This window comes from Lynx canadensis, chromosome B1, assembly GCF_007474595.2.
Source record: "Lynx canadensis isolate LIC74 chromosome B1, mLynCan4.pri.v2, whole genome shotgun sequence".
In the NCBI taxonomy this organism is placed as follows: Eukaryota; Metazoa; Chordata; class Mammalia; order Carnivora; family Felidae; genus Lynx; species Lynx canadensis.
Genome location: NC_044306.2, coordinates 96,128,037 through 96,142,970, shown reverse-complemented (window position 1 = coordinate 96,142,970; position 14,934 = coordinate 96,128,037). Strand labels below are relative to the sequence as shown.

The window sequence follows — 14,934 nt, the reverse complement described above, 5'->3', positions numbered from 1 at the left end:
CAATGCGTATTTGTTTTCTTTTGGGGATAGAATTAAAAATACTGAGTTAATTCATTTTATATTCTAAAAAATGAAGTATTTATTACTGAAGCAAAATCAACCTCTTCTCAGTATGTCTTATCTTTGTTTTCAAAAGTTGTGGAAGCATTTTTCTTGAATGACATAACTGAACAGTATTTAGAAGTTGAACTTTGTCCGTAAGTATAACATTTTTTTCTAACTCATTACTACGTAATTTGAGTACAGTTATGTCCTTATTATAAATTATATGGTCAGGGAAAAGCTCAACTAATAGGAGTGCTAATCTGAACTAATCTGAATTATGTATAATTCTTTATTTTCAAGTTAGTGTATGACATATATTATAAACCTTTGAAAATATTATGTTGATATTATTCTCAATTCTCTAATGTGGCTTGTTTTCTAATTGGGTTTTTTATAAAATGAAAAATCATTATAAATAACAAAACTTCCTCTCATTATTTATTCTAAAATTTGCATTATTATATATTAGCTATTCAGAAATAAAAGGAGATATAGATATAATGAATTGAACTAGTTTCTTTTCGGGAATCTTTTAAATGACTGGATTAAATTTGAATTTTATGTATTACATAATTATATATTCCTTCTTTTATTCATCATTCAGCTATTGAGTGTATACTATGTCACTTTGAGTTCAATGCCAGGGATAAAAATTAAATCACACATAGCTTTTTTAAAGACTTATTAAAAAAATTAACCTTGGACTGTTGTTTAAATTTAACCAGTCCTTTGGGAACCTTTTTACCTAGTTGGCAGTTTTTCCTATATACGCAAAAAAGTAAATTTATGGCTACCTTTCATCTAAATTATGACAGAATTTAAATTAGTAAAATATTTAGTAAAGAAATATTTCTTTATATTGCCATTATTCATTTTAAATGACCTTAATTTAAAAAAAATTTTGTTTTAATGTTTATTTTCAAGAGATAGATGGCAAGCAAGGGAGGGGCAGAGAGAGAGGGAGACACAGAATCTGAAGCAGGCTCCAGGCTCTGAACTATCAGCACAGAGCCCAATGCGGGGCTCAAATCCATGAGCTATGTGATCATGACCCGAGCCGAAGTCAGATGTGGAACTGACTGACCCACCCAGCCACCCCTTTTAAATACCTCTTAGTATCTAAATCCAGCAGCCTCTGTCCCTTCTGTAGGGTGGGCAGAGTCCCAAACAGTTGATTTAAATGAAATTTTAGATATTTTTTTCTTTTCCCTTATTTTGATATCTTGCTAATTCTGATGTGGAAAACATAGATGTTCACAATTATATTTTTGAGAACAATCATATATTTTTGTGTGTACCTTTTAACTAACATGCCAGAATCTTTTGTTGAAAATACGATTAAACTGTCATATGAGGAAATAAAACTTCAACTGTTGTGTGATTATTTTCATCATACAGGAGAGAAAGCTAAGGCAAATAGGCTTGCAACTTGTTTAGAAAGCAGTTAAGAACTTGGGTATGCTAGAATTCTAAAGTTTTATCCTTAGTTTTAAGTTCATTAGATGGTACTATCAGTGTCTTTTCATAAAATGATTTAGTAGTATATGAATAGGATAGATTCTCTTTTGTTTTTAAATTATATAGTAACTATTATGTATATAATTAATAATTCTAAAAGTTAAAAAAAATCCTTAGAGTAGTTTAGTTTCATATATTCCAGGACAGTTAATAATCAAGAATCATGGTTTTGCTTCAGGCTATCAACTCCTATGACAGTTAATTAGCCTCTAGGAAAGCAACATGAAGAATATTGTTGTTTTAATTTGCAAGGACTTTTTATTCCCCTTAGGATATTCTTAAGGTTGTATAATAATACAAATAAACAGAGAACTTTTAAGTGAAAATAATACTTCTGTTAGAATTATTTATTGAAGGAAATCCTTCCTGAAAAGCTTACAACAGACCATCTGAGGAGAAATATTTAGTGTTTTCCAGAGACAGTAAATTTGTTTCATGTAACTACTTGAAATCCTTTGATTCTTACTGACCTGGCTCATCCCAATTATGCTCTCTTAATAGAATTCCTTCTGAGGATATATTTTGTTTATCTTTGAAAATGTAACATCAGTGTCTGAGCTAATGGTACAAATTAAAAAAACAGGAAAACACAACAGGCAGCCGGATGGTGGAGAGTTGTGTGAAAAAATTAAAATCTTCAGCCTGTTGACTTGTGTTAGACAATCTATGTTTTTATTTCTTATCTTCCTGATGAGCGTCAGTCTTTTTTTTTCTTTTTCTTTTTCCTTTTCTTTTTTTTTTTTTTTAACAGAAATAACCTTTAGTAAAGTTGTTGGATTCAGTCGTAGATATTTGTGCAAACTTCCTTTATGGTGTTTTAGTTTTCAAGATGGGTTTTATTATGCCATCAGATACTGTGGTATCCACCCCCCCCCAATCCCTTTTTCATACTTTGCCTCATCTGACACATGTAGCTTTCTGCATTTGACTGCAATGGTCTGAAAAATGGTAAGCTTGAAAATCACATTTCTAAGTAACTGAACACACTAGTTCTCCCTATAATTATCCAATATTCATATTGCACCTTTTAATTATTTGGAAATTTAATATAAGCACACACACTGCAGGTATGAAGGAAAGTAAAGAAAATAACATTTGTTTCTTTCAAACACTCATGAGGAATTTTAATTTTGACAGTCACGGACAACATTTGGTGCTTTTACTCTCTGGAAGAAGAAATGTATGGAAAGTAAGTAAATAAAAATATTAGACAAAATCCTTTAATCCATAAGGTATGTAGAGAGGTCTATGTGTCTTATATAAAATGTTTCAAGTATAAATCTAAATTTACTGGGGTGCCTGGTTGGCTCAGTCAGTTGGGTGTCCGACTTCGGCTCAGGTCATGATCTCACAGTTCGTGGGTTTGAGCCCCGTGCCTGTTTCGGATTCTGTGTCTCCCTCTCTCTCTCCTCCTCCCCTGTTCACGCTCTGTCTCTGTCCCAAGAATAAACATTAAAATTTTTTTTTTTTAAAAAACATCTAAATTTACCTTTTGTGTTTCACATGTTTCTATAGCAGGAGCTTGCTCTATCATTCAGAGTGTCCAGAGAAGAGACAAAATGGGAAGGCAAAGCTTATCTTCCTTGGAGTTATTTTCCACCAAAGGTGACAAAATTCAATTCATTTGCAATTCATGGGTCAAAAGATAAAAGAAATTATGAAGCTCTTTACCCTGTACCTCAGCATGAACTGCAACAAGGACAAAAACCTGATTTGTAAGTAGAAAATAAATGAAGATATGTTCCGATTTTGAGTTTTTTGGAATCTAATTTGTGGTAGAACAGTAGTAACATTTTTCATTCCAAGAAGACACGTGTACAAATACCTAGTAGAGTCTTATGTCCAGTGACGGTCCCCAGTAAATACTTGACAGACTGACTTTGGGCAGACATTGTCTCTCTTACTGCTGTCAGTAGAGCACTTACATTTCCATAGCGGCATGAGAAAAATGTTGCTTAGTGAGTATTGCAATGGCTAGTATAAAAATATGGTTGCAAATTCGTTTATGATCCCTTTCAGAGCTAAATGGCCAGAGGCATCTATGTTTCCTGATGTGAGTGAGGGGTTAATAAATCTTTTCCCTTGCTGTTTAAGAATGTGATCTTCAGTCAACTCTCTAGCTCTCTTCCCCTGGTAACCTCGTGATGATAAAAATGTCAGATATATTTTTAGGCAACATTGCTTGTCATAGTAATGACCCTTAATTGGTAAATTGATTCTGATCTGAGAGGAATTACAAATAAACTATGAATACCTGATAGGGGCAGCATGACTTTGGGATTTCCCCTAAACAGTCTCGTTCCCTGTGGGGATGTAAGAAACTATGCCTATGAAGTTATTATTACAAGAGATTTTGGCTCCTGTGGGGCAGCAGGCATGTAAGCTAAGGTATTGCCTACATTTTCTCATTTTGAGTCTTACCTCTTTGCACCTGAACCTGTCACGTAAGGAGAATATGATCCCTGCCCAGCTTCATAAATGCTTCATGGACTGCTGTAAACACTGCTCCCTTAGGAAGGAAAGGCACATGCTGTCCTGGGGCAAACTGAGATTCCTACTCTGTATCTCTCTGGGCGTACCTAGTGTGGCCAAGATAGTCTGGTGTGATTGCATGTTTAGAATAGCCTAATAGATATCCTGGTGGGCTTTGTACCATGGTAGACTGACTTTCCTGCCTTTTTACCTTTAGAAAGTGCTATACTGCCATTCCTCTCCCTTTAGCTTTCACCTTCCTGTCACGCTCTTTACTCACTTCACCTTTATCTTTTCTAGCCAATTGCCTTTATTCTGCCTGACACACTTTTCCCTTTTCCCTTTGCATTTGTCCCAGTCCTGACCCTTTATCTTATCCTTCACTGTTTCCCTAACCTCTTTTTTTTTTTTTAATTTTTAAAATTTAAAAAATTGAAGTATAGTTGAGACACACTGTTACATTAGTTTCAGGTGTACAACATAGTGAGTCGATAAGTCTGTACATTATGCTATGCTCATAAGTGTAGCTGCCATCAGTCTCCATACAACAAATGCTATTACAATATATTCACTAGGCTATATTGACTAGATTCCCAAGGCTGCACTTTTTATCCCCGTGATTTATTCATTTTGTAAATGGAAGTTTCCTACATTGACCATGTGACTCTAAACCAGGTTCAGCCTGGCCAGGGGGGCAGAATGGGACAGGAATCCAGATGCAACTCACTCAGGGCCCTCATATCAAGATGGCTTGTTTCTCTGGTTCTTCGGCAGCTAGCTAATGCCTTCCTGTATTCAGGCTCCTCGTTTACAAGTTATTGGAGTTTTACCCTAGATTAAAGTATGATTATACTATTGGCCAAGGTGGAGCCAGGGCAGAGTGATTTCCTACACAGCTGAGATCCACTGTAACTTGTTAGTGAAGCCTTTCTCTCCTCATTAAGCCACAATAGTTTAAATGGTTTTCCCAGAAAGGAGAGAACTAGGATTAAATCTCTTTTACCTTAACTGCCCTTGCTTTGACAAAATAGTCTATTCTCTATAATCTATTGAGCTGAAGCTTTAAAAACAATTATCTATATGGCACATAAAGTATATAACACTTTGAATGTAAAAATATCTGTAAGAGTATAATATTTGTTAAGGCTAGATGGAATGAGTCAGGTTTTGAGGGTTGATTTTTATTTCTCCCCTCAGCCATGAGGGAGCTTTTGCAGAATTGAGAGTGCTTTGAGATGTGGTGAATTTCAGAGCTGAATGTTTCATAGAAAGAATGAGAAAGTTGTACACATAGAAAACATCTTACCTTTGGTATTTTTTAAAATAGAATGTTGTTCTGTCACAAATGTGACAAATAGCCCTTGAGGACAGCTGTTTCACAAACGCATAATTCATTTCAGTTCCCACCTTCTTTTTGTTTCTGTTTAGCCATTGTCTGGAATACTTTAAGCCTTTCAGTTTTAACACACTGCTTGGAGAAGAATGGAAACAACCAGAATCAGAGCTGTGGCTTATGGAGAAATCTGATGTATAGGAGTATAGTAGATGATCGTATCAATCATTTCTTCTCTGTATCTTTTAAGGTAAACCAATAATAAGTATAATCTCTTTTAATCATGGTACCACCAGCACATTTCAACAGCAAATATTTTTCATAGAAGTCAGTGAAAATACAGTGTCTCTGTGGCAAGTTGTATATGAGTTAACAAGAAAATTGAAGGTTTGTAGATGAGTTTATCTAGTAAGTTAAAATGTTCCTCAGAGTCATTAAGTCCAGAAGCGACCATGTCAATGAGTTCTACTGTCTGCCTTACCACCCTCAACCCAAATATCTCCAACTCTGTCAGCCAAAATCATTATTTCTCTTCCCACTTCCCTAAACCTCAGTCAGCCTGAGACTGGAACATCTTATTTGCACGTTTTAATTCCATGTAATGTACAATAATTCTTTACTCAGAATCTTCTGCATTCTTCAAGTGGGTTGAAAACAATGACCTATTTCAGTTGAGAAGGAATCCACATTTGTTAAGGCATCATTAAGATACATATGTATTTAACCAGCTGTTTTTCCTGTCTTGGAGGCTATTTTTAGTCTGTAGAAGGAAATGGAATGAAGTAGCCTTGAATTTGGGCAACTGATTCTACTTTTGTTTACAAACAGATGACACTTACTTATGTATGCTGTTAAACCAGATGTGAAAATGTTTTTGCTTTATTTTGTGAGCATTAAACATTCCTGGTCTAGAATTTTCAAATTTTGTGCTATAATATAGCTCAGAGTTCGAAGCCATCTAGCAGATCATCTGAACTTCTCCACTAAACCTGTTTCTCCACTAGCATTCTTAACTCAGAGGTTAGTAGCCTTGCAGAAGAATTTTTATTGTACAGAATACACAACAATATACTTTATTCTCTTCTTTTTTACTAACAGAACTTGAATTTTTAGGGGCATTGCTCAAAAACATTTTTCCAGATTCCTTTGAAGACAGAAATGGCATGATAAAGCAGCTCAGGTTAATGTGATATAAGTACACAGTATTAGGTGGGGATTTAAGGAAAGATGACTTGAAGATGAAAGATTCAGCTGTCATACACTTTTTGTCCTTTGCCCTCCCCTTTCCTTTTTCCTGAATTGCATAATTGGAACCTGAGGTAACACACTAGCTGTATTGTATCAATGAGGAGACAATCCAGGGAGAGCTGAGCAGCAGGACAGAGGAGCCTGGATTATAAACAATGCAGTAGAGTAACATACCATATCTGGACTGCCTACCTATTGACTTCTTTATACAGGAGAAAAGAAGCTGCCTAATTTGTTTCCCCAAGTTGATCCATAGATTTAATACAATCCCAGTTAAAAATCCCAGAAGGCTTTTTTGGGGTCTAAATTGACAAACATTAAAATTTTATGTGGAAATGTGAAGGACCTCAAATAGCCAAACAATTTTGAAAAAGAACAGAGTTTTAGGACTTACATGACTTGACTTCAAGACTTACTATTAAACTTCAATAATGAAGACAGTGTGACATTGGCATAGATTTGGACAAATATATCAAAGTAACAGAAACCAGAAAGGAAACAATATACAGTCAGTTGATTTTTTAACAAAGGTGCCAATGTATTTAAAAAGGGAAAGGATATCTTTTCAACAAATGGTATTGGGATAACTGAAAAAAGCATGAAAACAAAACCTTGACCCTCTACTTAATCTACATAAAAATTAACTTATATGTGACTGGTGAAATGAAAAAGGTTCTAGGAGAAAATCTTCATAATCTGGAGTAGAGAAACATTTGTTTTCAAATAGGACACACAAAGCACTAACTTAAAGAGAAATTGGACTTCATCAAAATCAAAACTTTCTGTTCCTCAAAAGCTTCCATTAAGAAAGTAAAGCAAGCCACAGATTGGAATAAAATATTCAAAATACCCATATCTGACAAAAGACTCTTACCCAGAATATATAAAGAACTCCTACAAACCTGTAATAAAAGGAGAAGCCAGTTAAGGAGCCTTCACAGACACTTCACAGAAAAAATATACAAAAGGCCAATAAGTATATATAGAAACACTCTCAACATCACTTATCATCAAGGAAATGCAAATTAAAACCACAAGATACCACTAAATGACTAAAATTACAAAATATACACACTGGTTAAATGGCTAACACTAAAAAAGACTGAGCAATAATGAGAATGTGGAGTGCCTGGAACTTTCATACACTATGGATAGGAATGTAATATATGGTACAATCACTTTGGAAAACTGGAAATTTCGAACGTTAAATACACACTCTGTTTTTCAGTAGTTTCATGCTTAGGTACATACTGAAGAGAAATGAATGTTTATGGCAGTTTTATTCATGGCACAAAACATAAACAATCAAGTTTGTATCTATAGGAGAATGGATATACAAACTGTGATCTAGTCAGACAATGGAGTACTACTTATAAAAAAGAATGGACTACTGATAAATGTAATAACCTTACCTGAATCTCTAAAGCATTACATTGAGCAAAATAAACCAGACAGAACATTCTGTATAACTAAGTATATGATGGCCAATTATAGGCAAAACTAAGCTGTAGTGATGGATCTCAGAACGACTGTTTTCTCTGGGTGAGGTCAGGGGATTCAAACTGGCTGTAAAAGGAACATGAGGAAATTTGAGAGGGGGGCAGTTGAAATGATTTGTATATTGATCTGGCTGACAGTTATATAGCTGCATATATTTGTCAACATTCCCCAAGCTGTATATTTAAGATACGTGATTTTACTATTGTGAATTATACCTTAATAAAATACAGTTATAAAATAAGCTGTAAATTAAATGGAGTAACTTCTACTGTGTATTGTTTCATTGAACAGTCACTAGTGCTAGTTAAATGTGGCTTATTAACTAATTTTTTTTCATTTATTAAGTATGTTTTCTATCTGAAAAGAGCTGGTGTAAGATGAATGCTGACTTTTACAAAAGGCTGTAAGTGTCTTCATAACTACATATACTGGTGTCAGTGTTAGGCATCCTAGATAAATTCAGAAAATATTTTTAAAATCAACAGTAGCAACTAATTTGATATGACAACAATATGCTAGTTTTATATTCAAAAGGCATATTTGTGGGGTGCCTGGGTGGCTCAGTCAGTTAAGCGTCCAACATTGGCCAGGTCGTGATCTCACAGTTTGTGAGTTTGAGCCCCCCTGCGTCGGGCTCTGTGCTGACAGCTTGGAGTGTGGAGCCTGCTTCAGATTCTGTGTCTCCATTTCTCTGCCCCTCCCCTGCTCAAGCACTCGCTTGCTCTCTCCCTCTCTCTCTCTCTAAAAAAATAAATAAACGTTAAAAAAAATTTTTAAATAGTCTGCAGTGCCTTACCTATAAATTACCTGAAGCAGTTTTATAAACACACATAAAACTATACCCTGCCCCCCACAAAAAAGATACATTTAGTGTGTCCTGATTTGAGAAGTGAATCTCATTCTGAATCACAGGTTCAGATATAAAGTATAACTGTTTATAATATGGGGGGGAAAGTAAAGTACAGATATTTTAGATATAATCATAGCCATGTAAAATATTGAATTTGAATATTGTGGTTTGTGAACTTTCTGAAACCTGCTATGTATCCTCTTCTTTTCTGTTTAGGTGTCTTTAAAATATCTCCTAGCTTTCTTTTGTCCAGATAAGAAATATTTTCCTTCTTCCAATACTAAGCAAGCAAGAGCACTTATATAAACATTTTCTTTTGAAAGGAACATATAGTTCAACCACAGAATTTTGGAAACTTTGTCCATTAGTAATGCACCCTATAGAAACTTAGCATTTGAGAATGGTGTTTGTAATCACTGTTTGAAATTTGCTTTTCAACTTCAGGACCATAACAGAATAATCATTCTTTTATTTAATATATGTATAAGTCCATTTCCTTGATGTGTTCTGAATTGTTTACTATGGTATCAGATTTTCTCTTCTCACCACCTAAATAGATTACACAGTGCATGCATTTGTTCAGGTGTTTTCTCATGCTTTTTCACACCTCCAGTAAAGTGTAAGTCACAGTCCGGGGGGAAATACAGTAGTCCCTCCACCCCCTATCTGCAGTTTTGATTTCAGTGGTTTCAGTTATATGCAGTCAACTGTTGTCCAAATATATTAAATGGAAAGTTCCAGAAAGAAACAATTCATAAGTTTTAAATTGCATGAAATTTTGAGTATCCTGATGAAATCTCACACTGTCCTGTCTAGGATGAGAATCATCCCTTTATGCAATGTATCCACACTGTCTATGCACTACCCAGCCATTAGTCACTTAGCAATCTGGGTTATCAGATCAGCTGTCAGAGTATGGCAGTGCTTGTGGTCAGGTAGCCCTTATTTTACTTAATAATGGTCCCAAACCTCAAGAGTGGTGATACTGGCAATTCAGAGATGCCAAAGAAACACCAGAAAGTGCTTCTCTGAAGTGAATAATTGAAAATTCTCAACTCAATAGGGAAAGAAAAAATCACATGCTGAGGCTGCTGAGATCTATAGTAAGAATGAATCTTCTATCTGTGAAATTGTAAAGAAGAAAAAAGAAATTCATGCTGGTTTTATTGTTATTGATCCCAGTTTTAGGCATGTATATAGAGTAAAAAACATAGTATACATAGGGTTTGGTACTATCCATGGTTTCAGTCATTCACTGGGAGTTTTGGGAACATATGCCCCACAGATAGGAAGGACTAATGAATACATTGTATTTTTAGCCACCAACTGCATTTTCTTAATTACATTATATTTATTTATAAGAAAAATGTTTCTACTGGTTATAGCCAAATAGCAGCTTTCAAAACATACTAACCTATTTTAAAATTGAAAAAAAAATTTCATACAGTCTATGAATTAGTCCACAAAGAGATCTAATGTTTAGTTGTCTAATTTTGGCCACTTAATGCAAATGATCTACTTTTTCTACTTTTGGATCACGTTACAATTTGGTTTTAAAAAGCAATGCAATCCTGTTTTGTTTGATTAAAGAAAGACATGTCTTTAACTTCCTAAAGTCTTGGCTGACTGCTATGTCAACCTCTTATGATTTGATGGCTGTTCTTTTTTTTTTTTTTTAACTTGTTTTATTTTCTTTAATTTACATCCAAATTAGTTAGCATATAGTGCAACAATGATTTCAGGAGTAGATTCCTTAATGCCCGTTACCCATTTAGCCCATCCCCCCTCCCACAATCTCTCTCATAACCCTCAGTTTGTTCTTCGTATTTATGAGTCTCTTCTGTTTTCTCCCCTCCCTATTTTTATATTACTTTTGTCTCCCTTACCTTATGTTCATCTGTTTCGTCTCTTAAAGTCCTCACATGAGTGAAGTCATATGATTTTTGTCTTTTACTAATTTCACTTAGCATAATACCCTCCAGTTCCATCCACATAGTTGCAAATGGCAAGATTTCATTCTTTTTGATTGCCAAGTAATACTCCATTGCATATATATACCACCTCTTTATCCATTCATCCATCGATGGACATTTGGGCTCTTTCCATACTTTGGCTATTGTTGATAGTGCTGCTATAAACATGGGGGTGCATGTGTCCCTTTGAAACAGCACACCTGTATCCCGTGGATAAATGCCTAATAGTGCAATTGCTGGGTCGTAGGGTAGTTCTATTTTTGTTTTTGAGGAACGTCCATACCGTTTTCCAGAGTGGCTGCACCAGCTTGCATCCCACCAACAACGCAAAAGAGGTCCTCTTTCTCCTCATCCTCGTCAACATCTGTTGTTGCCTGAGTTGTTAATGTTAGCCATTCTGACAGGTATAAAGTGGTATCTAAATGTGGTTTTGATTTGTATTTCCCTGATGATGAGTGATGTTGAGCATTTTTTCATGTGTCGGTTGGTCATCTGGATGTCTTCTTTGGAGAAGTGTCTATTCATGTCTTTTGCTCATTTCTTCACTGGATTATTTGTTTTTTGGGGTGTTGAGTTTGATAAGTTCTCTATAGATTTTGGATACTAACCCTTTATCTGATATGTCATTTGCAAATATCCTCTCCCATTCTGTCGGTTGCCTTTTAGTTTTGCTGATTGTTTCCTTTGCTGTGCAGAAGCTTTTTATTTTGATGAGGTCCCAGTAGTTCATTTTTGCTTTTGTTTCCCTTGCCTCCGGAGACATGTTGAGTAAGAACTTGCTGCGGCCAAGATCAAAGAAGTTTTTGCCTGCTTTCTTCTCGAGGATTTTGATGGCTTCCTGTCTTACATTGAGGTCTTTCAACCACTTTGAGTTTTTTTTTGTGTATGGTGCAAGAAAGGGGTCCAGGTTCATTCTTCTGCATGTCGCTGTCCAGTTTTCCCAGCACCACTTGCTGAAGAGAGTGTCTTCATTCCATTGGATATTCTTTCCTGCTTTGTCAAAGATTAGTTGGCCATACGTTTGTGGGTCCATTTCTGGGTTCTCTATTCTGTGCCATTGATCTGAGTGTCTGTTCTTGTGCCAGTACCATACTGTCTTGATGATTACAGCTTTGTAGTATAGCTTGAAGTCTGGGATTGTGATGCCTCCTACTTCGGTTTTCTTTTTCAAGATTGCTTTGGCTATTTGGGGTCTTTTCTGGTTCCATAGAAATTTTAGGATTGTTTGTTCTAGCTCTGTGAAGAATGCTGGTGTTATTTTGATAGGGATTGCATTGAATGTGTAGATTGCTTTGGGTATTATCGACATTTTAACAATATTTGTTCTTCCTATCCAGGAATATGGAATCTTTTTCTATTGTTTTGTGTCTTCTTCAATTTCTTTCTTTCTTTCTATACTTCTCAGTATGTAGATCTTTTACCTCTTTAGTTAGGTTTATTCCCAGGTATTTTAAGGTTTTTGATGCATCTGTAAATCGGATCGATTCCTTGATTTCTCTTTCTGTCGCTTCATGGTTGGTGTACAGGAATGCAACCGATTTCTGTGCATTGATTTTATATCCTGCAACTTTGCTGAATTCATGAATCAGTTCTAGCAGTTTTTTGGTGGAATCCTTTGGGTTTTCCATATAGAGTATCATGTCATCTGCGAAGTTTGAATGTTTGACCTCCTGGCCAATTTGGATGCCTTTTATTTCTTTGTGTTGTCTGATTGGAGGCTAATACTATGTTGAATAACAGTGGCGAGAGTAGACATCCCTGTCTTGTTCCTAACCTTAGGGGAAAGCTCTCAGTTTTTCCCCATTGAGGATGATATTAGTGTTGGGTCGTTCATATATGGCTTTTATGATCTCGAGATATGCTCCTTCTCTTCCTACTTTCTTGAGGGTTTTTATCAAGAAAGGATGCTTTATTTTGTCAAATGCTTTCTCTGCATCTATTGAGAGGATCATATGGTTATTGTCCTTTCTTTTATTGATGTGATGAATCACGTTAATTGTTTTGCGGATATTGAACCAGCCCTGTATCCCAGGTATAAATCCCACTTGGTTGTGGTGAATAATTTTTTTAATGTATTGTTGGAGCCGGTTGGCTAATATCTTGTTGAGGATTTTTACATCCATGTTCATCAGGGAAATTGGTATATAGTTCTCCTTTTTAGTGGGGTCTCTGTCTGGTTTTGGAATCGAGGTAATGCTGGCTTCAGAGAAAGAGTTTGGAAGTTTTCCTTCCGTTTCTATTTTTTGGAACAGCTTCAAGAGAATAGATGTTAACTCTTAAATGTTTGATAGAATTCCCCTGGAAAGCCATCTGGCCCTGGACTCTTGTTTTTTGGAAGATTTTTGATTACTAATTCAATTTCCTTACTGGTTTTGGGTCTGTTCAAATTTTCTGTTTCTTCCTGTTTCAGTTTTGGTAGTGGATATGTTTTTAGGAATTTGTCCATTTCTTCCAGATTGCCCATTTTATTGGCATATAATTGGTCATACTATTCTCTTATTATTGTTTTGATTTCTGCTGCATTGGTTGTGATCTCTCTTTCATTCTTGATTTTATTTATTTGGGTTTTTCCTTTTTCTTTTTGATGAGACTGGCTAGTGGTTTATCAATTTTTTTTAATTCTTTCAAAGAACCAGCTTCTGGTTTCATTAATCTGTTCTACTGTTTTTTTGGTTTCGATAGCATTAATTTCTGATCTAATCTTTATTATTTCTTGCCTTCTGCTGGTTTTGGGTTTTATTTGCTGTTCTTTTTCCAGCTCCTTAAGGCATAAGGTTAGGTTGTGTATCTGAGATCTTTCTTCCTTCTTTAGGAAGGCCTAGATTGCTATATACTTTCCTCTTATGACCGCCTTTGCTGCGTCCCAGGGGTTTTGGGTTGTGGTGTTGTCATGTTCATTGACTTCCATATACTTTTTAATTTCCTCTTTAACTTCTTGGCTGGCCCATTCATTCTTCAGTAGGATGTTCTTTAGTCTCCAAGTATTTGTTACCTTTCCACATTTTTTCTTGTGCTTGATTTCGAGTTTCATAGCATTGTGGTCTGAAAATATGCACGGTATGATCTTGATCTTTTTGTACTTACTTAGGGCTGATTTGTGTCCCAGTATATGGTCTATTCTGGAGAATGTTTCATGTGCACTGGAGAACAATGTATATTCTGCTGCTTTAGGATGAAATGTTTTGAATATATCTGTTAAGTCCATCTGGTCCAGTGTGTCATTCAAAGCCATTGTTTCCTTGTTGATTTTTTGATTAGATGATCTGTCCATTGCTGTGAGTGGGGTGTTGAAGTCTCCTACTATTATGTTATTACTATCGGTGAGTTTCTTTATGTTTGTGACTAATTGATGTATATATTTGGATGCTTCCATGTTTGGTGCATAAATGTTTACAATTGTTAGGTCTTCTTGGTGGATAGACCCCTTGATTATGATATAATGCCCTTCTGCATCTCTGGATCAGTCTTTATTTTAAAGTCTAGATTGTCTGATATAAGTATGGCTACTCCGGCTTTCTTTTATTGACGATTAGCATGATAGATGGTTCTCCATCCCCTTATATTCAATCTGAAGGTGTCTTTAGGTCTAAAGTGGGTCTCTTATAAACAGCATATAGATGGATCTTGTTTTCTTTTCCATTCTGTTACCCTGTGTCTTTTGATTGGAGCATTGAGTCCATGATGTTTAGAGTGAGTACTGAAAGATATGAATTTATTGCCATTATGATGTTTGTAGAATTGGAGTTTCTGGTGGTGTTCTCTGGTCCCTTCTAATATTTGTTGCTTTTGATATATAGACATACATACATATGTACACATACTTTTTTTCCACCCTTTCTCCCCTCAGAGAGTCCCCCTTAAAATTTCTTGCAGGGCTGGTTTAGTGGCCACAAACTCCTTTAATTTTTGTTTTTCTGGGAAACTTTTTATCTCTCCTTCTATTTTGAATGATAGCCTTGCTGGATAAGGAACTCTTGGCTGCATATTTTTCTGAT

The 14,934-nt window shown here is 35.4% G+C and overlaps 1 protein-coding gene across 8 annotated transcripts in view; it reads left to right on the top strand.

The window, feature by feature from the left end:
- Positions 1 to 14,934, top strand: part of CB1H4orf33 (chromosome B1 C4orf33 homolog) — a 131,860-nt gene that overhangs the window by 16,249 nt on the left and 100,677 nt on the right. For 6 of the 8 annotated variants that reach the window (XR_003968350.1, XM_030313077.1, XM_030313076.1 and 3 more), the window contains 3 exons: positions 137 to 197; positions 2,701 to 2,752; positions 3,079 to 3,278. Coding sequence is in view for 7 of the 8 variants with exons in the window: in XM_030313077.1 (XP_030168937.1) it covers positions 137 to 197; positions 2,701 to 2,752; positions 3,079 to 3,278 (313 nt within the window). In the remaining variant the exon portion in view is untranslated. Of the gene's footprint in view, positions 1 to 136; positions 198 to 2,700; positions 2,753 to 3,078; positions 3,279 to 5,463; positions 8,385 to 14,934 lie in introns of those variants that run through there. The other 2 variants (XM_032592898.1, XM_030313081.1) reach the window with 2 other exon arrangements.